The following is a 24,296-nucleotide window of genomic DNA, read 5'->3' as shown; positions in this document are numbered from 1 at the left end:
AAATAATTGCCTGCTTTTTTGCAGTTTTCTTTTAGTTAATAAGCCCTACTATATAGGAAAAAAAATTAATTATAAAGGAAATGTCAACTCAAAAAATATTTTTGTATAATAATAGAAAACATAACTCTAAGCAGCTTTCCAATTCACATTTATTAAAAATGACCAGTGTTTTTAAAGTTATTTTTTAAAAACAAGCACAATTTACTTTGAGAGCAGCATCTGGTTAAAGGAGAACTGAACCCTAAAAATGAATATGGCTAAAAATTCCATATTTTATATACTGGATTTATTGCACCAGCATAAAGTTTCAGCTTCTCAATAGCAGCAATGATCCAGGGCTTCACGGGGTCACCATTTTGGAAAGTGTCTGTGACACTCACATGCTCAGTGGGCTCTGAGCAGCTGTTGAGAAGCTAAGCTTAGGGGATGTTTTTTGCCAAACAGAAAATGAGGGTGGCCTGTAATATAAGATGATGCTACAAGGCTGATTATTAAACTCTGATGTTACACTGATTTCTAAGCTGCTGTGTAGTAATTATATGTATTAATTATTAATCAGTTTAATATTGTGACATTTATATTCTATGCGTACTGTATATTTTGAGTCGGTCCCTAAGCTCAGTAAGTGACAGCAGCACAGAGCATGTGCAGTAAATCAGCCGAAAAGAAGATGGGAAACTACTGGGGCTTTTTTGGAGACACAGATCTTTACTGCTAAAAGGTTGTGGTTGCCTTGGGTTGGTACAGAAGCCCAAAACATAATGTACAACATTTCTAGCTACTTTTTAGCTAAGCTCTTTTTAAACAATGTTGCAAAAGTCTGAGGCACCAGGGCAGAGACTAGAGAAGGACACTAAAACACTGCTTTCAATAGCAATACATATACAAATAACTTAAAAAACATAAAAAAATGTGTAATGAATGTATATTGCAAAGTTGCTTAGAGTTATGTTTTCTTTTATCGGGTTAAAAATACTTTTTTGAGTTGACACTCCATTTAAAATGCCTTTTGTCCCCACATAGAAGGGCTCATTAACAAAAAGAAAATTGCAAAAACGCAGGCAAATTTGCCATGATTTTTGACCACAATGCACCTTGCCCCACTCTATTGGGCAAATCTCTGCACCTCCAGTATTAGCACTGAGGGCACTGCGCTTTGGACTGGCACAAGTGCTAAGTGAAAGAGACTGGCACTTGTACCTGTCCAATTAAAAAAATAGCCCTGATATCTTTCAATTGAACAATTGTCTAGGCCTACATTTCTTTATCTAAAATCAGATGGTGTGACATAAAACACAATTATTCAGTTAAAAATCTGCTTGAAATAATTGTAACTGACTAATGGAACCTCAACACGACTTAGTACCCAATTACACAATCATGCTTTCTTCATTAGCTCTGTGACCCCCTCCTGTAAGAGCACAAAAAATTTAAGCAGGGGCGGGGGGAGCTGAGGGTGGCATGAGGGGGCTGGAGTGTATGTGTGGACAATAAAATAATGCAGGACATTGTATGACATGACCATACACAGCTATAGCTCATATGCCTATAGTACCATGCACCTGTTGAGAGGGAGCATTGCCTGAAAAAAAACATTCAATATAGACATAGTTTGCCTAAACTGCTTCCCCCAAGTAGCAGACATATTGGCCACAAGGTCTAAAAAAAGCTTAGTATCTATGGCCAACTTAGAAACCCTAGCAAGATTTCCATGGTGATACTTACATTCAGACAAAGGCTCTTCGTCTGCCTCCTTGCTTAACTTGCCATGCACACTGTTTGCACCCGATGCAGTTACATCAGCTCCTTCAAGATTAGCGTCCAAGGAACTTGTACCGCCCACTGCCATCTCTTCTGAATTTGGAATGAGGGAGGACATACTGCCTATTGCTGATGACCGTCCACTGATGCGTGAGATGGTGCGCAAGGAAGCGCTGCACTGGCGACGTGTGGGGTTAAATGGATGATTCTGGTTTGTCTTTTTGGCCTGTAAAATTTGGGATCTGATGATACTATATAGGTGCGCCAGCTGTGGCTTGTATGACAGTATACTTATAGTGACATTTAGAACAGGAGACAGGTCCAGGAATAGACATATATATTTACAACTATGTAATATAAGGGCCCAATGCATACTGTAATTTTTTGCTTTTGCAGGAAATGTGTAAAGCAAGATAAGGGAATAAGTTTGGCTTTTAACAATGGTATTTTATGTACATCTCTCTGTATACCATCATAATCTGTTTTCTGTTGTAATTGTTAATTTATTTTTAATTATTCTAGGGCATGAGGAAAAAAAATCATAAATAAAATATTGCATCTGTTTTAAACTGAATGCACTGGACTATTTTACTACTGCCCTCTAGTGAGTAAGTGTATAAATCCAAAACACATACATACACACATACACATACAGTATAATAGCATTTGCGCATGTTTCAATGCAGCAGGTTTGAGTAATAATTTCAAACGGAATTTAGAATTACAAGAATAGGATCTTTTATTCAGAATGCTTGGGTTCTGGGATTTCCAGACGGATCTTTCCGTAATATAAAACGATATACCTTAAATTTGCTAAAAAAAATGTCAACATTAAATTAAGCCAATAGGAATGTTTTGCCAACAATATGGATTAATGCAGGTTAGTAACCATCAAATAAAAAGTTCTGGTGTATTATTACAGAGAAAAAGGAAATCATTTAAAGAAGAAACAAGCTCTTAATAAAAAAAAAAATCTGCCCCCTACCCTATATAGACCCCCCTCCTCGCCTCCAGCCTAGCTGCCCCCGGGGCAAATACCCCTAACTCTTTACTTACCCCTCCCTGCAGATTCTGTCCAGCAGAGTTCACGGCAGCCATCTTCAGCCACTTCGGTAATCTTCGAAATGAGACTGGCGGTTCGGCAATTTTCGTGAGTTTCGGCGCTTCGCTGGTCTCATTCTGAAGATTACTGAAGAGAATAAGATAGCTGCCGTGAACTCCGCTGGACAGAATCTGCATGATGGGGTAAGTAAAGAGTTAGGGGCATTTGTCGGGGGGGGGGCAGGGTTTTTTTTATCAAGGGTTGTTTCTCCTTTAAGAGGATTTATCCTAATTTCTTGATTGTGTTGGTTTCCAGATAAGGCATCCCATACCTGTATAACATTTTTGTAAAATTGTTGAATCTGAAACCATCATCACTGAGTAGTAGCCAGTGTTAATGATTAGAAATACAATGCATGTAACATAGGTCCTATTCATTATGAATGACATTATTGAGGCATGCATATTGTGGCCTTTATCCAGTACTAAGACCAATAAAGGCTCATTTATAAATGGCCCAGATGTAAGGCGCATATTAGGGGCCTTACATTAAGCACTTGCATCTTCTTCACTGATAGGTACAAGCTGCACTCTGCCCCATACACGGGATTAAAAATACATAATCATGATCAATTTATTGCAATCCATTTTGAAAGCAGCAAGAATTGTGGTACAGGTATGGGATCTATTACGTGAAAACATGGTTATCCAGATGGCTCCAAATTACAGAAAGGCAATCTTCCACAGACTCCATGTTAGTTTAAAAAAAAAACAAACAAAAAAAAACCCTATATAAGGCAGATGGGGGCTCAGTTCAACGAGAATAAATGTATAGAATGGGGATGTTAAATGTTGCAGCTTGTAGGTCTTCATTTGTAGTTGTTCTATGTGCTTGGGTGGAGGTCTGACATTCCAGAAGGGCTGCAAGTTGAAGATAGCAATTTATGGGGAGGCCATCTCCCATAGACTCCATGTTAATCAAATAATTAAAATGCTTTAAAATGACTTCCTTTTTCTCTGTAATAATAACAAAGTATATTGTTCTTGATTCCAACTAGCATAATAATCCAACTAGGATCCGTCCTTATAAGATGCAAAACAATGCTATTTAGTTTAATTAATATTTAAATGACTATTTAGTAGACTTAAGGTGGCCATAGACGCACAGATATCGGTTGAAATTTTTTTCCATACGATATTCAGTGTGTGTATGGTGGGAAAAAAGCCAACTGATATCGGCAGAAGACTTGGATATCGGTCGGCTTGTCTATTGGGCTGGACTGAAAATTTTGATTGGGTGCTTTTGAAAGGCACCCAAACAATGGCCATTGTTAGTGCTGAATCGTCAGATACAGGTTCTATTATTTCTACCTGTATATCTGACGATTCAGCTCTATACGTGTGTATTGAAACAAACGATCTTTCTTGGAAAGATTTTTTCCAAGAAAATTCTTAATTGTTATGTCTATGTCCACCTATAGAGGCAGATTTATCAAAGGTTGAGTTTTAGAGGTTTTGTGAGGAATGAGGAGTTTTCGAGTGAAAATCACCGAAAAAACATCTTCAGATGGTTCAAGGTACTTGACTACAACATTCGAGTTTTTTTAACCTTGAAAAAATGTAGTTTTTTTTTTAACCAGAGAATTGGAGTTTTTAACTAAAAACTCAACCATTGATAAATCTGCCCCTAAATGTATGGAAATCCAAATTACAGAAAGACCCCTTATCCAGAAAACCTTGGTCTTAAGCACACTGAATAACAGGTCCCATACAGGCATATCATACAAAATCACATTGCCCTTTAATAATTTTGCAGTATTATGTATGTATTTTAGGGATGCACCCAATCCACTATTTTGGGTGAATCCTGAATCTCATGAAAGATTTGGGCGAAAGTCAAAAAGTCACCTGGTTTTTAAGATTTGGTTCGGCCAGGGACTTGGATTCGGCTGAAACCTACTGAAAAAGGCAGAATCCTGGGTTGGGTGCATCACTAATGTATATTATTGTAGGTTGAAACTGAGCACAGCCAATCTCTAGGTAAACGTTAATCAGTTTCTCAGTGAAAAAACAGATATATATTTCCTGCACCAACTCTATAAAAATCTAGTGGTCTAATTAAAACAACTTTAATTCCTTGCACCTAGTTTAATTGCAAGCCCATTATCTCACTACAATCCTGCATATTCTTTATGGGACATATTTGTAATTTGTTAATTACATATATATAAAATGTGTTAACAGATTAAACATATAAAAGGATTCATATCAAAGATACTTTACCTTTCCAGGCAAAGATAGTTGATCCCATTTCAAGTCTAGATTATTCTCTCTGGTAATTTTTTTTACTGGTGCTTTGCTGCCACCCGGATCACTGTGTAAGAAATATCATTGTTACTTCAAATAGACCTTTGGTACATTTATAAATATGTTGTGTTGTGCTATTTATTATTTAAAAAGCCCAATCAGGGCTAACAATAGAGACAACAGACCCAGCGGATGCAGAGGGGCATCACAATAGAGGACCTAGTGGCACTCCTGACTGATGCAGAACTTTAATCATGTTTTTGAATAGGAGTCCTAAAAGGATTTTTTTGTGTGCGGCAGGTATCTTCTAGTCACACCAATGAGCCCAGAAGTACAATCAAAAGCTCCACACATATTAAATGACAAAACTGTGGCACACCTTAATAGAAATTCAATAATGTATTTTGCTTTAACATTCACTATACTATTTATTTTTTTCATTTAGTCTTGATATTTCAGAGCAGGTCTCAATGGGTAAGGCAGGAATAAAAGGTACAGTATATAGTGTTGTACCTTTGATACAATATAATTTTTTCACTGCTGGTTCCTCAAGTGTACAAAGTTAATGTTAAATTCCAAACGTATTGCACTCACAAACACTTTTCTTCTTGCAAAGCTAACTATAGGTACTGCTGGGCATGTACCTTTTCTGCTTACGTTTCCCTAGTTTGGCTATGTGCAACTCAGGTTTGGGTGACTGCTGTTGCACAATGGTGACAAAGTGGGGGGGGGGAAGGGTATGATTGGTGACTAGTCACCTCGGGGGAGTGGTGTGATCAAGTGCTGGAGCTTGCCTTGGGCACCTCTTTAACTGGCACAGCACAGTTGCATCAAGTTGCAGCAAAAATTCAAACCACAATGTAGGCTTTCAACAAAGCTGAGAAATCGTGACTGTCACAAAATCTTGAAGGATAAATAAGATTATAAACTGAAGATACACTTTCCATTGCATTCTTCAGCATCTTGCTCCATTTTTCGAGACAAATCTCAGTAACAAATCACAATGGTGGTAAAGTAAAGATTCCGTTTTTTTGCCACAAATTTGTTTGCAGATTTGATTAAATCCCTGCCTAAATATTTAGAAAAATATTTTATGGCAGCACCTTAGGTTCCAGCAGGAAGACACAGGCCTTATAGCACTGGAGGGTTCCAAGGTTAGAGATTCGAGGAGCCAGTGAAGAGCACAGAGCTGACGGAAGAGAGACTCTCTGATGGAAAAGAAGTGACAACAATGTGGTAAACCAACTGTAAATCTAAACATAGTAAATATATATATATATATATATATATATATATATATATATATATATATACATTCAAGTGTAGCAAGACTTGTATTATTGACATTTTAATCATAAGGCTAAGGCTAGCCAAAGAGCTAAATGCACTCTTCTTATAACTTTTGTACAGTATGAAGGTAGAGTTGCAAATGTCTTTAGGTAATTCTGTAAAATTCAAATTCTTAAGTTTTACTAATTGACTGCTTGTAGTGATATTCAAAATCTTGTACTGTGACGGGACAGGGAAAAGTGTATTACCAAAAATACAGAGAAGATAAAATGTCTGCCACACGTTCCATTCTGTACTATCACATTTAAAATGTCCTTTTTGGACGTTTGGGTAGGAATAACAAAAGGAGACAATCTTAGAAAATCCAGGATGCATCTCATTTGTGAGATGCATATTTTTTTTTTAAAGGCTAACATTGCATTGCTCACTCAGTCCCCTTTATCATTTATAGGTGAGCAATATTAGTCACAATGGTAATACCGACCACTTCTTCTTCAGTGCCAGTCTGTCTACCCCAGAACAATCGCTTGCAAAACTCGCTCATATTTAAGATGAAGTTCTGCCTTTTGTGTTAAAAATCAAAAAAGGTTAAAAATCTACCAAACAGAACTGAATCCATAGACATGAAGGCATGATGGAGGTTAGCTGAATCATTGTTCATTATATGGTTAGAATCTAATTTAACAGTTTATCACTGCTATGTCACTACAAGAGACATATAGTAATGAACATGACAGAACCCTTTTCAATTAAGGTGATATAATCAGACTCTTGAGAATAGTTGATGGGTAATTTAATTTTACAGAAGACTCTGCTGCTGAGGTTTATTCACTTACAATAAGGATAATTCAGAGCAGAAAAAGAAATGAGGAAATATGGAAAGTGTTGTCTTCACATACAAAACTATGCACAGCCTTTCTAATTCTCGTGTCAGCAAGTATGACATGTAAGTACAGTTATTACAGAAGGAAAAAGTTGTCAACAGCAATTTTGAATATGAATTAGCCATATATTTAGTTAAACTGTTAATCAGCTACTAACCCACCACCTGCTCATGTAACTAACCTGTGCTTAATTCTCTGATTTAAGTTCAATAACTTCTAGTGAGAAATGGGTTATACAGGTATCGAACTGTTATCCAGATTAACAGGTCTTTCTACAATTTGGATAATCATGCCTATAAGGTAACCTTTCCTAAAACATAAATTAATCTAATTTTTTATGAAAACAAATTCGACCAAACTCTCTTTCACAATTTTAACTCATTTATTAATAATTTGTCTTGGAAAAATCGAGAGTCAAATTGTCACAATAAAATTGAGCGCAATTCATATTGTATGATCAATGCTCCGAAAACTTGATTTTTCAGATTATCGGATGAAAAATCTAAATTGGATTATCCAGCGCAGATCACTGTCAAGGATTAGGTAGGGGGCGCTGTGGAGACTGATGAGGGGAAGGGCGAGTCCTTGACGCAGGAGCTGATTGTTCCTAGGGAAGATGTAAAGGGAAGGCAGGAACAGATTGAAGAGGGTGATGAGTCAGACTGGAACAGGTGCAGAGTGGAACAGGATGGAGAGGGTGAAGATCAGGACTGGACTAGACAGGATGAAGAGGGCAATGATTTAGGACAGGAACATACTGGATGAAGCAGGAGTGGAACAGGAACAGACTGGATGGGACAGGACAGTGATCAGATCAAACTGGGGATAGAGTGCAGAAGGAGACTGGAGCAGAAGGAGACTAGAGCAGAAGGGGACTGGATAGTGAGAGGATTAGGTTGGAAAGCAGAAGAGGACTGGAGCAGAAAGCAGGAGAGGTCTGGAACGGAAAGCAGGAGAGGACTGGAGCGGAAAGCAGGAGAGGACTGGAGCACAAAGCAGGAGAGGACTGGAGCGGATAGCAGGAGAGGAGGCTAGAGCAGAAAGTACGAGAGGGAGGAAAAGGCAGAGCAAGATGCAGAGGCGAGGGAAGATATAGACAGGGTACAGGTCAGAACAGGATGCAGGAACCAGAAAGGCAAGGTCAGGTCAAAGTCAAGGCAGAGTAAGGCAAGATCAGGTTTGGAGTGAGAAGCAGAGCAAGATACAGAATAGCAAGGAAAGCAGGGCAGGGCAATGTTGAAGGCAAGGTTAAAATCAGGAAGGTTAAAATCAGAACCTGAAAGGGAAGACAAAGCAGATCAGTGCAAGGTAATCAAGACAAAGTTTGGGACAAGGCAGGACAAGACAGGGAGGGGTTCAGTCAAGAAAAGGCAAGACAGGGAAGGACAAGGCACACCAAGGCAAGGAAGAATTACAGGGAAAAGGGCAAGAGCAGGAACAACCTAGCTAGGGGCGCTGCCACAGTACTAGGAAGGCCAATAATGTTCCAGCAAGGAGTGTTTGGAGGGCTAGCCTGATTGGCTGACTGCAACCAATCAGGCTGCTGCTGGGGCTGCAGAGGCCAGGTAACATATAGTGAGCAACCCTGTAGGCTGCTCACCTGGCCAAATGGCTAAGGTATCAAGCCAGAAACCCAAAGGTCCTTAGCTTGAATCCCAGCAGAGCCTGACAATGATGATGAAGAAATAACTTCAGGGACATCTGCCATTGACTTCTACATGACCTGGACAATTCTGAGATGGAGCATTTTCGGATTTTTAGCAGCTTTAGGGTATGATAAATCTCCAAAAAAATTTAAGTTTTTAATACATTTTTGAGATTTTGTTTGTTTGATAAATCTTGAAAATGTTTAGTTTGGAAAACTGTAAAAATGGTTAATTTGCATTTTTTTGCTACAATTTTCATATTCAAATTTTCCTTAGTATATTTATTTTATTAAACCCTCCTAGGGTAACTGCAATACAAAATCAGACATGGCAGAAGGTAGATCTGAGAGACTCAGACTCAGTTGCTGTGTTTACAGTCATTCTGGATATGGTACTGTCACACTCATTGCAAAAAGATGTTAAAAATAACAGATGTTTATTATTTATATATACAGGTACAGGAATAGGATCTATTCTATGCAATGCTTGGGACCTGGAGATTTCTGGATATGCGGTATTTCCTTAATGTGGGTCACTATACCTTAAAGGAATTTAAAACATTAATAAATCATAATGAAAAACAATTACATAAAGTCATAGGGGCGACTTTTCCCTAGCATTACTTCGGCAGTGCAAGCACTTCATAGCGAAGATGTGCTAGCATCCGCTTTTGCCTAGCGAAAATTAGAAAAAGATAAAGTTCAGTAAAATTCCTATTTTAGTGAATTCGGCAGAGTGAAAATACGCCTGGCCATAGGATGCAAAACTGCACTACCGACGGCCTGGTTCGCTAGAGAATTGTCGCTTGTGCCTGTGAACTGGCGATGTCCCTGCGAGTGGCAACGCTAGCGAATCTGGCCCATTGAATATGAATGTTGACGTCCTACTAGGTGTGATAAGGTATTGTTTTAATATTACAAAGAATAACAATATTTTGTATTTCTTTAAAATAGGATATAGCGGCTTTCTGTAATTCAGAGCTTTATAGAGAATTGTTTGGATAAGGGATCCCATCTGTATAGTGTTAGTCTGTGTTAAATAAAGCTTATAAATTGTATAACTACTATAGCATGTCAATTATAAATGTAATATTTGGCTGAAATGGGCTAAAGGAGTGAAAAAGTCACAAACCATAATTATCTCAGTAAACAAAGAGAAGAAGTAACCTACAGGTCCACATCAATAATGTGACTTGAAAGTAAGCTGTTATGAATTGGGGTAAAAGGTCGTCTCGTGGCCTTGTTTTCCTTTCTCCGCTTTTCTTTCACCTCTGTGAGGAACAGGCTTAAAAAAGAGAAGAGAAGGATATATAGTTATTAAAGCAAATCCGCTTAACTAAAAGGCCAATTAAATATATTTATAAGAAATAAACTTATCATTAAAGAGAACCAAACCCTTAATTATAAAAACCCCTACCCTACATAGACCCCCTCCCTGCTCCCCTCCCCAGCCTAGGTGTTACCCCCATAAATGCCCCTATTTCTTTACTTACTCCTTAGTGCAGATTCTGTGCAGTGGAGTTCACGGGCGCCATCTTCTTCTCTTCTGTAATCTTCGTGTCTTCTGCAGGCGCTTCTGCAATTTCCATCAATTTCGGCAAATGCGCAGTTGTCGCGAACTGGAAGATTGCTCCAACTGCACATTCGCTGATACGCCGCTCTCTTCCCAAAGATTACCAAAGAGAAGAAGTTGGCGCCCGTGAACTCTGCTGCCCAGAATCTGCACCAAGGTGTAAGTAAAGAGGTAGAGGCATTTACCGGGGGTAACACTTAGGCTGGGGGGAGCAGGGAGGGGGGGTCTATGTAGGGTAGGGGGGAAGGGGTTTTTATAATTAAGGGGTTGGTTCTCCTTTAAACAAAAATTAAATATAAGCTTCATCTCATGGAAATTAGAATGTTGTAAGTAAAGAAATGGCATCTACAGCAGGAGTGTCCATACTTTACTAATGTGAGGTATACTTTTAGTGACGTTGCCCTATTATGATATACATCCATAAAAGCATTGTTAGCATTCTGAAAATAATAAATATTGATTTATGAGAAAATGTTTATTGCTATATTTAATCACATCCCTTTTTTGCACCCCAGGAACTTTTTTCATGCTCACATTGCTCCTCAACTATTTTTACAATTGAATGTGGCTCATGGGTAGAAAAGGTTGGGGACCCCTCAGGTGGAAGAACTTTTCCCCTGCTGAGTTCATATAGGAGGGGCAGAAGTATTAGTAAGTCACATTTGGTGCCATCTTTAAAGGAGAAGGAAAGGTTAAAACTAAGTAAGCCTTATCAGAAAGGTCCATCTAAATATACCAGTAAACCCCCAAAGTAATGTTGCTCTGAGTCCCCTGTCAAAAGAAATACTGCATTTCTTTCCTTCTATTGTGTACACATGGGCTTGTGTATCAGACTTCCTGCCTTCAGCTTAAACCTCATTGCCCTGGGCAAGAGCATGCTCAGTTTGCTCCTCTCCCCCCACCCCTCCCTTCTCTACTGTAATCTGAGCCCAGAGCAGGGAGAGACTCAGGCAGGAAGTGATGTCACACCACATTAATACTGCAGCTCCTATTCTAAACAAACAGAGAGTTTCTAGAGCTTTTTACTCAGGAATGGTAAAACATTCTACAGAATAAATATAGCATTCTAGCTTGCACTATTGCAGCTAATCTATTGGCAATAAAATGCCTCCGTAGCTTTCCTTCTCCTTTAAAGGGACCAACAGGACAACCACAATTTTGGTCAAACACAATGTGGTATGTACCACTGTATAAATTGCAAGTGGTGTAGACATGTCTATAAAGGGAAAGTTTTTTAACACCCCACTACAGGGGAACAATTTGAGTTAAGAGGTTACTACACATGTTTGTCTCAGTATGGTACAGTGCATTTGTAGTCTGCCCCTACGTTAAGATTATTGTGGGGGAAACAATAGAAAAACTAAAATTGCACATATCACAACAGAAGTCTACAATCAATCTGGGTAACAGAGTTTTTTTCCCACATTTTAATGGGGAGGGGACTGGAAGATCAAGTTAAGTAAAGTTTCAAAACAACCGACTCTGGACATAAAGCTGCTTGTAGAGAGACAGTTGCTGGGATGAGAATAGTAAAGTTGAACATGATTATTTTTTAATGGTACAGAATGTACCAATTTTATTTATACATTTTTTTATTTCCAAAGATAAAGCTTTTACAATATTTAAATTTTCATAACAGCTTCCTTTACATTTTACGAAATAATGTTAATCCAAAAATAAGCATCAAAACAACACACTTTCTAACAGCTTGTCTTCCCATCTGTTTGCACAGCCCAGTGCATTAAGGTGATAAAAACACATCCTGCTAAATTAGGAACAATACCACATGAACATGGAGATGATCAGGATTTAAAATGAAAATCACTCCACTGACATAAGTAATTGTCTCTTGAGTTTTGAAGCAGGAACCCATGTTTCTCCTCTAGAATTTCAGGAGTCTTTGGTTAAATATTAGCAATTCTATTTAAACATGCGTGGCATACCTAAATGGTGTGCAGATCTAAAGCAGCAGAAACCTTTACAGCTGATTATGAACAGATGGTATTAATAGGTAGAAACAGGTTTATGATGTATACTCTAAGGCTAATGCTAGATATGGGGCTTCTCTGCCGGTGGGAAAACGCCAAATGAAAGTGTGCATTTTCAGGTTAAAATCCACTCCTGCATTGGCAGGTGGATGCTATTGAAGTCAATGGCATGAGGCACAGAGGTACTTGGCATTTACCAGAGGACAAATAACAACATTAGCCTTATAATTAGAATAAGTCTTACTTATCTGCCCTTTCATTAGTTATTTTATCCTCTTCGTTAGAGCTTTCTTCCACATGGTAACTTGGTGGCTGTGGCTCAGTTCTGTTTTTTTCATATTGAAGACGCTGCTTTTCCTGCAGGTCCCATTTCTTTCTCTCCTCTTCCTCATGTAAAATATAAAAGTATCCCCGGCCTTGTCTCACACGACTTATCAGCTGCCTAGAATAAAAGACAGAATACAGAGTTCTTGATTTTAGGTGAAATTTCATGACATACGCCACTGTATTATATTTTGTAAATTACATTATTGCAGTTACAGTCATATAAAAAAGTTTGGGAACCCCTCTTTGGAGTTTTGTTTATCATTGGCTGAGCTTCAAAGTAGCAACTTCCTTTTAATATATAACATGCCTTATGGAAACAGCAGTATTTCAACAGTGACATAAAGTTCAACAGAAAATATGCACTATGCATCATAACAAAATTAAACAGGTGCATGCATTTAGGCACCCCAACAGAGATATTACATCAATACTTAGTTGAGCCTCCTTTTGCAAATGTAACAGCCTCTAGACACCTCCTATAGCCTTTCCTATGGCCATACAAAATCTCTCCAGTTCAGTTAAATTTGATGGCTGCATGCATGGACAGCTTGCTTCAAATCATCACATAGATTTTCCATGATATTCAAGTTGGGGGACTGTGACGGCCATCCCAGAATATTGTACTTCTGCCTCTGCAGTGTGTTTAGGGTCATTGTCTTGTTGGAATATCCAACCTCTGGGTAACTTCAAATTTGTGACTGATGATTACACATTATCCTGAAGAATTTGTTGATATTCGGTTGAATTCATCCAACCCTTGACTTTAATAAGTCTTCTTCCGCCATGTTATGACCAAATACAGAAGAACCCCCATTTTAAATTTTTCAGGGGACCAGAAAAAAATGGTTTAAAATCCAGGAAAATGCTAAATCAGGGAAATGTATTCTGTAAAATATATAGGTGGGACCACAAAACAGCAATGTAAAATCAAGGAAAATGTATAATCAGGGGATGTAAAATTGGGGTTCTACTGTATCTCAATTTTTGTCTCATGAATCCAAAGCTCTTTGTTCCAAAATGACTGTGGCTTGTCTAAATGAGTTTTTGCATACAACAAGCGACTGTTTGTGGTGTGAGTGCAGAAAGGACTTCTTTCTCATCACCCTGCCATACAGATGTTCTTTGTGCAAATTGCACTGAATTGTAAAACTGATGTACAGATACATCATCTGCAGCAAGATGTTCTTGCAGGTCTTTGGAGGTGATCTTTGGGTTGTCTGTAACCATTCTCACAATACTCCACATATGCTGCTCCTGTATTTTTCTTGGCCTGCCAGACCTGGGTTTTACAGCAATTGTGCCTGTGGCCTTCCATTTTCTGATTACATTCCTAACAGTTTAAACCTCCGAGATAGCTTTTTTTATAGCCTTCCCCTAAACAATTATACTGAACAATCTTTGTTTTCAGATCTTTTGAGACTTGCTTTGTGGATCCCATGCTGTCACTCTTCAGAGGAGAGTCAAACAAAAGCACAACTTGCAATTGGTCACCTTAAATACCTTTTCTCATGATTGGACACTTGCCTATGAAGTTCAAGGCTTAATGAGCTAATACAACCAATTTGGTGTTGTCAGTAATCAGTATTGATCAGTTACATGCATTCAAATTAGCAAAATTTTTAGGGTACCCAAGTTTTTGCACAGCCAGTTTTTCACATTTGATTTAATTTCATACAACTGAATACTGCTTCACTAATAATCTTTCTTCATATGTTCAGAAAACACCCCAGTACTCATATGTTCCTGGGAAATGAAAGACATACCACTGTTATCTTTTTTGTTGAAAGTAGAGTAAATTATTATGCAGGTTGAGAGTGGTTCCCAAACTTTTTCATATGACTGTATGTTATATTAATATATGTATTTATTTTACCATGAAATACATGGTAGCAACGCCATTACCGCCATGTTTTTTGCTCTTTGCACCTTGCCCTGAAATAGCACCTACAGACCTTAGACTTTGAGCTGCAGAATGGAACACAAACTGTGCTTATCTTGCACCTTGTGCTAGTATTCAAGGTGCAAAGTGCAGGCTGCACTACCAGATGCAGGTGCTCTGTAACTCAGCACTAATGAGGCACGGTTTTCATCCCCTTAGCACATGTTTTAAAAAAGGACCCTGATGGTTATTTTATATTCTATTAAACCAGATAAATATAATCTACATGTGTGGATAATGAGATAAAGGCAAATTCCATGATCTGCATCATTTCTGGGTGCAGATTTTGCTTACCAGCTGTTTGGAAAGCATGGAACATAATGTGTGATCTTGGGCAGGCCAGGAAACCATGTCTACTGTTGTTCATGCTTCCTGAAAGCTATTTTATATTAATGAACACACTTTTTTGAGGTGAAGGGCTTTTGCACACTGAAAGAACATGCAAATATATACCCTCACAAACTCACCTGTTCAATGACATTTACAATACAATTTGACATTTATACATTCACATCCTCTTTTCCCATTTTTAAATATATCAAGTATTTTCCATCCAGTGTGACCACCATGAGCAATAAGAGTACTAAACATAGAACATAATTGCCTTTACATTTTTTGGATGGTTTTATTGCATTTTTAGTGACTTTATTACATTTCAGCATTGCTGATACTTGTTTGTTGTTTTATTGAATATTTTAGCATTTTGTATTTTCTTGGGCATCTAATTGTTCATAAGTCTCAATGCTTTCAGATTTATGGGGTTTTATATTTTACCAAGTGGGAGACATGTAAAGTAAACATTTTTGCCTCAATTTTAAAGGAGACGGAAAGCTACTGAGGCATTTTATTGTAGGAGTATGCTATAGACCCCCTAATGTAAGTGAGGAGGAGGAGGCAAAGCTCCTGATGTGAATAGAAAAGGCTGCTAGTTTGGGTAAAGTAATGATAATGGGGGATTTTAATTACCAAGGTATTGACTGGAGCAACAATACTGCCAGATCAGCTAATGGGAAAAAGTTTATAAACTTGGTTGTCGAAGAGGCAACCAAAAAATGCTATTCTGGATCTAGTGATCTCTAATGACCAAGAACTTATAGCAAATGTGTCATTGAACCCCTGGGTAATAGTGACCATAATGTTATATCATTTAATGTCTGGTGCAAAAAACAAATATATACTGGGGCCACAAAAACCACAAATTTCAGAAAAGCTAATTCTAGTGCCTTGAGGGATGCCCTTCAGAGCATTGATTGGGGCATTAAGTTTTCAGCTAAAAACACAGAACAGAAATAGTTGTCATTTAATGATATTAAATCATTACTGTTCTCAATTTATTCCCTTAAGAAGTAAATGTAGAAGCTCAAAGAATCACCCTATGTGGCATAATATGGAAGTAAAGAAGTTAATAGGAAATAAGAGAAAGGCATTTAAAACCTACAAGTCTGTTGGGGCAGAAGCTGCATTTAATGAATATAAATACTATAATAAATGTTGTAAATCAGCAATCCAGAAGGCAAAGACAGGAAATGAAGAGTGCATTGCGGCAGAGGCTAAGATTAATCCCCAAAAAGTTTTTTAAATATATTAATAGTAAAAAGACACGGGTTGAGAATGTTGCTCCATTAAATAATGGTACCAGTATGGTTGTAACAGATACAGAAAAGGCAAATGTGCTAAATCAGTTCTTTTCTTCAGTGTATACAATAGAGGCATCTGAGTTCCCAGGCTCACTTCATAGCTGCACTGATGGCTCAGCTCAATCTAGTCAGTGGCTGACTCAGGATATGATCCATAAAGCTTTAATAAAAATTAATGTAAACAAGGTTTCAGGGCCTGATGACGTACACCCCCGGGTTCTAAGAGAGCTTATTTCAGTTTTAGACCAGCCCCTATTTCTGATTTTCTCAGATCCACTTTCATCTGGTATGGTACCTATGGATTGGAGAAAAGCTAATGTCATTCCAATATTTAAAAAAGGATAAAAATCTCAGCCTGGCAATTATAGGCCTGTAAATATGACATCTGTGGTGGGCAAATTATTTGAAGGCTTGTTAAGGGATCACATTCAAAATTTTGTCCTAGTGAATGACATTATGAGCAGCAATCAGCATGGCTTTATGAAGGATATGTCATGTCAGACTAATTTGATTGCTTTTTATGATGTGGTAAGTATGATGAGGTAAGTAAGACAATGGGGGCAGTAGATGTGATCTATTTGGATTTGCCAAAGCGTTTGATACCGTGCCCCACAAATGACTGCTTTCTAAACTAAGGTCTGTTGGGCTTAATAAAGTCATTTGCACATGAATAAGAAACTGGCTACAGGATCGGGTACAAAGGGTGGTTGTTAATGGTACATACTCTACTTGGAGTAAGGTTCTTAGTGGGGTCCCTCAGGGCTTGGTATTGGGTCCACTTTTATTTAACTTGTTTATTAATGACTTAGGGACTTAGGGAAGCTGGTAAAAGGTATGGAAAATCTAGCTATGAAGAAAGACTGGCCAAATTGGGGATGTTCACGCTGGAGAAGAGGTGCTTAAGGGCTGATATGATAATTATGTATAAATATATAAGGGGATCATATAATAATCTTTCTAATGCTTTATTTACCAGTAGGTCTTTCCAGCTGACACAAGATCACCCATTCCGATTAGAATAAAAGAGGTTCTCCCTAAATATTCGGAAGGGGTTTTTTACAGTGAGAGCTGTGAAGATGTGGAATTCTCTCCCTCAATCAGATGTACAACCTAATACATTAGATAGCTTTAAGAAGGGGTTGGATGGCTTTTTAGCAAGTGAGGGAATACAGGGTTATGGGAGATAGCTCATAGAACAAGTTGATCCAGGGACTAGTCCAATTGCCATTTTGGAGTCAGGAAGGAATTTTTTCCCCCTCTGAGGCAAATTGGAGAGGCTTCAGATGGGGTTTTTTGCCTTCCTCTGGATCAACTGGCAGTTAGGCAGTTTAAAAAAAAAGGTCAAAAGTGAACTTGATGGACGTGTGTCTTTTTTCAACCTAACTTACAATGTTATTGCCAATAGATTAGCTGCAATAGTGCAAGCTAGAATGCTATATTTATTCTGTAGAGCTCTAGAAGCTCTCTGTTTGTTTAGGATAGCAGCTGCAGTATTAACTTGGTGTGACATCACTTCCTGCCTGAATCTCTCCCTGCTCACTTATAGCTCTGGGCTCAAATTACAGCAGAGAAGGGAGAGGGGAAGAGGAGCAAACTGAGAATGCTCACACCCAGGACAAGGAGGTTTAAGCTGAAGGCAAGAAGTCTGATACAGAAGCCCATGTTTACACAATAGAAGGAAAAAAATGCAGTGTTTCTTTTGACAGAGGACTCAGAGCAGCATTACTTTGAGGGTTTACTGGTATATTTAGGTAAACAAGTTAGGGACCGCCATATGGGGTTTACCTTGACATGGTATGGTGGCTTTTCAACTTTATGATCATAACTTTGTAACTAAAAACCCCTGTCTTTGTTAACACATGCATTTGCATATCTACTGAATTACTTAGACAGGGGCCCAGGGAATGTGCACTGACCCATTTGGATATGCCAGTAGCACTTTCCCTTATACTTCTATATATTTTTACTTAGCAATTTACTTTGTGTAATTGGACCTTTCTGATTAGGCTTACTTAGTTTTAACCTTTCCTTCTCCTTTAAGACATTTTTTAAGAAACACTAACTTTAGAAAAGAGCATATGTTTGCATTTCCACAATGTGTACTGTATATTTCAAAATAAAATAAGTATCTTCACCTTCTTGCAATCACTGAAACATGGCTCTCCCCCTCAGACACTGCTTCACCTGCTGCCCTCTGCTATGGAGGCTTCTCACTTACTCACACTCCTAGACCGGATGGCCGTCATGGCGGTGGGGTGGGATTTCTTCTCTCCCCCAAATGTAGGTTTCAAAATCTAACTACACCGACTTCTCTCTCCTTCACTTCTTTTGAAATCCACAGCATACGTTTGTTTTCTCCAATCTCTCTGCGTGTTGCTGTCATATATCGCCCCCCAGGTCCCTACTCCACCTTCTTGGATCACTTTGCTGCCTGGCTTCCATACTTTCTCTCCAGTGAGACACCTGCTCTCATTTTAGGGGACTTCAACATCCCCATTGACAACTCTGCTTCTGCTGCCACCTCTAAACTTCTCTCTCTAACAGCTTCTTTTGGTCTCTCTCAGTGGACCGACTCACCTACCCACATCGAGGGTCATGCTCTTGACCTTATATTCTGCCACTCATGCTGCCCATCCAACTTAATTAACTCTCCCTACCCTCTGTCTGACCATCATCTACTCTCCTTTCAGATACTGCTTTCACCTGCACCTTCACAACCATATCTCTCTACCCACACGTACAGAAACCTTAATGCCTTTGAACCACAACAATTATCAACAGTATCAGCACAATCCATATCTCATATTAATACTCTCTCCTGTCCCAATATGGCAGCTTCTCTCTACAACGATGCCCTTTCAACAGCACTTGACTCCCTTGCACCTTCTACCACCCGTCACAGCCGGCCAGCTAAACCCCAACCCTGGCACACTAGTGTAACACGGTACCTCAGAAGATGTAGTAGATCAGCTGAGCGACGGTGGAGAAAGTCACAAACTGATCCTGACTTCATCCACTTCAAATTCATGCTCTCCTGCTATAACCAAGCTCTATCATTAGCCAAAGAACAATACTTCTCATCTAATTTCTACTATGTCCTCCAAACCACAGCAGCTGTTTGCCGCATTTAACTCACTGCTATGCCCCCCTCCACCTCCTCCACCTATTAATGTTACCGCCCAAGACCTTGCTCATTTCTTTAATGAAAAAATCGATCTCATTAGGCTGAGCATACCGTCCGACAACAATCTCAGACCAACGTGCAGTCCACTCACATCTACTTTGCACTCCTTCACCCCTGCAACTCTAGATGAAGTTAGCAAACTTCTAGCCAGCTCAAAACCCACCACCTGCTCCCTTGACCCCATACCCTCTCGCCTTCTCCACCCAATCTCTGATACACTCTCTCCTGCACTTACCCACCTATTCAATCTTTCACTCTCTACTGGTACCTTTCCATCATTATACAAACAAGCACTAATCACTCCTATCCTCAAAAAACCTTCCCTTGATCCCAGCTCTCCCACTAACTATCGACCGGTCTCCCTTCTTCCATTCGCATCCAAATTACTAGAAAGGCTTGTTTACAAACGCCTGATCCAGCATCTCACTCACAACTCCCTCCTCGACCCCTTGCAATCTGGCTTCCGCCCATCACACTTGACTGAAACTGCACTCACCAAAGTAACCAATGATCTTCTATTGGCAAAGTCTAAAGGTCATTATTCCATTCTAATCCTTCTAGATCTCTCTGCAGCCTTTGATACAGTTGACCACACACTCCTCCTTGACATTCTACACTCATCTGGCATTCGGGACACTGCTCTTTCATGGTTTACATCTTATCTGTCTGACCGTTCCTTTAAAGTTTCCTTCTCTAACTCTACTTCTACTACTTTCCCACTCTCTGTTGGAGTTCCTCAAGGCTCTGTTCTTGGCCCCCTGCTGTTCTCACTCTATACAACTTCACTAGGAAAACTCATTCAGTCATTTGGACTTCAGTATCACCTTTATGCTGACGACACCCAACTCTACTTGTCTACTCCTGATCTTTCTAATTCTGTCCTTTCCCAAGTCACAGACTGTCTATCTGCTGTCTCCTCCTGGATGTCACAGCGCCACCTGAAACTGAACCTTTCTAAAACAGAACTCATCATATTTCCTCCAAGATCTTCCCCTGTCCCTCAGATATCACTCACCGTAAACAACACCACCTTTCATTCCACCACACAGGCACGCTGCCTAGGAGTCATCTTAGACTCTCATCTGTCTTTTTCGCCACACATTCAAACACTTGCAAAATCTTGCCGTATTCAACTGCGCAACATTGCTCGAATACGACCATATCTCAGTTCAGAATCAACTAAAACACTGATTCAGTCTCTCATCATCTCCCGCCTTGATTACTGCAACTTACTCCTCACAGGTATTCCAACAAGTCACCTTTCACAACTCCAATCTATTCTAAACGCGGCCGCTAGACTCATTCATCTAGCTCGCCGCTCAACATCAGCTGCTCCCATATGTATGTCCCTTCACTGGCTCCCAATCTCTTCTAGAATCAAATTCAAATTACTTACACTCACATTCAAGGCCCTTAATAATGAAACCGCTCCCTATATTTCATCTCTAATCTCCAAATACACTCCTTCACGAAACCTACGCTCTGCTTCTGATCTTCGCCTCACTTCTCCTCTGGTCACTTCTGCCCATTCTCGTCTACAAGACTTCTCTCGGGCTTCTGCTTTTCTCTGGAACTCTCTGCCACAAGCTGTCAGACTTTCTCCTTCCTTCCAAACTTTCAAGCGCTCCTTAAAGACCCATCTGTTTAAAGAGGCCTATTCAATGTACCTTAATTAATTAATCAGTGCTGTATCAAAAATGACAAATTGTTTATACAATCCTAATGTCTCAATTGTACCCTAACCTTTTAGTTTGTAAACCCTATTGTACTCTGTAATCCTTGTCCATTTATTCCCTGTTTACTATAACTGCAGTAAAGCACTGCGTATCTTGACAGCGCTATATAAATAAATGATGATGATGATGATCTGGGGCAGGCTGTTAGTGGCTTTTTGTGGGATTTTTTTTATGGGTTTTTGATGAATACAAGTCAGGGATCTTCAGAAAACTATACATATTTGGTATTGCTCCATTAAGGATACTCAGGGGTTTTGAAATCAGTTTTGAGCATATAATAATGTTTGTTTCTATACATTTCTCCATATTAAGGTAAAATATTAAATTTTTCATATTTTAGGTATTTTTATTCTCACAGAAGTGGAATTAAACAAATTTACCACGCTTAGCATATTCTAAATAAAAAAAAAACGAAAACATGTCCTTCGTTTGAAGCATTTAAAGCAAATACTAAATTATAACTCTGTTATAGACCACAGATTTCCAGATTACTGAATAAATCTCATATGGTGGAGATGAATTTACTAGGACTCTTGACTGAAACAAGGCTGATTATCATTAGCTAACCATCTGTGGCTAATATTTTTTATGTGTGCACACGTGAACACTAGTGATGTGTGGGCCGACCCGATAACCGAGGGACCCACGGGTTTACCCGCGGGTCGGGTGGGTTCGGGTCGACCTCGCACTGCTCGTCGCGGGTGGCCACCTTCAAATGCCGGCATCCGACTTCCGGTTTTATAGTCTCGCGTCTGCGCGGGTCAATAAAAGGACCCCGGAAGCACTGGTGCGGGCAGGCATGGGTTGCAGCAGGGCGGGTTAAGGTCGAGTGTGGGTCAGGACATCACTAGTAAACACCCCTAGACATCTGAAAAAAAATCATCAAAAAACCGAAAGCATATGAATCCCAACACAGCTACTAAACCTTGTAACATATTTTTTACTTTTTGAGAAATTTTTCTTAAATGGTAAAATAATTTCTGTGGATTAAATTTATATATTTTTTTTCCTGTGCTTTTGAACAGAATTGGAGTAAAAAGCTCCTTCAGTTACTCTTTTATTGGTCTAGAAAACTAAATGATATGTCTCAGTGCTCCTTTTCTTAAAGAAAAAAAACCTAATCTTTTTCCTTATACGAGTTTGCTTATCTTTTCAAAATATAAATTACTTTCATTGCCTTGGGGCAAGACTTCAGATTTTTTGTGTACACTCCGGCATTTCGCCTACATTTCTGCATAAAAAGTAGCTTTGTAAATATTTGCATACAAATAACTTTGTTGCATAAATTCACATAGGAACCATGAAACCATCAAGAACATTGTACCTATTGTGCATAATAGACAGACAGATGATGGAGTTTACTTTAAGAGTACTGCCACACATAGGAGAGGGGATTGCAGAATATCCTTGCATGTCTCTTCACTTATAAACAAATTTGTATTCCCTGTGATTAATGATTAACCAACCACTGCTTTGTAGGAGGATGCCCTGTGTAAGAACAATTAAAATACATAGCAACACAATGACCTAGTAATGTAGGTTGAAAATAAACATCCATCCAGTTCAACTTTTTTGTCTAACTGAAACCTGCTTAACTGCTAGTTCATCCAGAGGATGGTGAAAAACAATTGCAGTGGAAGATTCAAATTTGGACAAATATCATTTAAGCCTTCTCGAAGAAGAGGAAAAAATTACTTTCTGACTTCATGATGGCAATTGGACCAGACCCTGGATAAACTTTTGGCTACAAGAGTCTCATCAGGCAGTGGCCCAAGTCAGACAACCTGGAATTGTATATTGCCTCACTTCGTTTTACATCAATGGTTTGTACAGCGGGTAATATGTAACTTTGTGTGGCTCGTTTATTTGGGGGTGGGGGTTGGGCAAACATGAGGCGCCCAGAACTACATATTATACTGCTGCCAGGTGTCAGGACAGGGGCAATATGGTTATCATTATTGTTGTCAAAAGTAGCAACAATCTATGCATATGGACAAATATCAAATACTTGCTATAGTGACACTTGAGAGTAGCTGCAATTATTCCAGGTTCATTGTTCTCTTTGATACACCATTTTAGTTTATTTAGGGGGTTATTTATCAAAGGTAGGAAAATGTGAGTTTTCCAGGATATTTTTTTGTCAAAAATCTATTTTTGGGGGGGGGGGGGGTAAACCACAAAGCTGGAAATAGCTTGATTCCAAAAATATACCATCTAAAACCTGTCGAGGTCATGTAGAAGTGAATGGCAGAGGTCCCTTGAACAATTTGAAGATGTTAATAGCCTTTATGATGTTTGAATTTTTTTCAGTGAGTTTCACTCGAAAAAACTTAATCAATTAGAGCAAATCGAGCTTTTTTTCCACCAAAAATTCGATCTCCTCCCGTTTTTCACCCCGACTACACTGATTTAAGTTTCTTACATTTTTCTTAAATTAGAAACCATTCGAGTTGTGTGCTCATTCGAGATCATTCAAGGTCTAGAAAAAAGCTCACAGAGCTCTAAAAGTCAACCATTGATAAATAACCCCCTTAGTGTGACAAACATTCTCTTAAAAAAAAAAACTTAAATGCAATCCAATCCCACCCCCAGTTTAATATGTTATAACGTTTTATACACTGATCCAAAGTGATTTTGACATATTTGTCATGGACACCCAAATACACTTTCTGTCATTGCTGCACCAAATAGCTTTAAAAAATACTTAAGTGGGGGAACTAAAATACATATGCAAGCAGTGTAAAATAAATTAATGCATTAAAGGTGGTGTATACTTATGCAATCAGTTTTTTGCTTCTTCATTGTAATTAACGTATATCACTTTGCAGAGATCTGTTTTGTTTTAACATTTTGGTATTAGCATCAACAGACAAAAGTATTTTTATTGAAAATCCAACTTTTGGTTACATAAAGTGTCCTTCCTCAGGAAAAAGTCTTTTGGAAAGTTCCTTTATGTGGCCAAATACTACATTTCATTGGTCTAG

The 24,296-nt window shown here is 38.8% G+C and overlaps 1 protein-coding gene across 1 annotated transcript in view; it reads right to left on the bottom strand.

The window, feature by feature from the left end:
- Positions 1-24,296, bottom strand: part of LOC108717077 (coiled-coil domain-containing protein 60) — a 78,504-nt gene that overhangs the window by 15,923 nt on the left and 38,285 nt on the right. Inside the window, exons 4-8 of the mRNA XM_018263835.2 lie at positions 12,734-12,931; positions 10,100-10,213; positions 6,213-6,317; positions 5,086-5,176; positions 1,726-1,987 (exon numbers count right to left, since the gene is read on the bottom strand). Of these exons, the coding sequence (XP_018119324.1) occupies positions 1,726-1,987; positions 5,086-5,176; positions 6,213-6,317; positions 10,100-10,213; positions 12,734-12,931 (770 nt within the window). The remainder of the gene's footprint in view (positions 1-1,725; positions 1,988-5,085; positions 5,177-6,212; positions 6,318-10,099; positions 10,214-12,733; positions 12,932-24,296) is intronic.

Source organism: Xenopus laevis, chromosome 1L, assembly GCF_017654675.1.
Source record: "Xenopus laevis strain J_2021 chromosome 1L, Xenopus_laevis_v10.1, whole genome shotgun sequence".
NCBI lineage: Eukaryota > Metazoa > Chordata > Amphibia > Anura > Pipidae > Xenopus > Xenopus laevis.
This window is presented reverse-complemented; position numbering and strand designations above follow the sequence as displayed.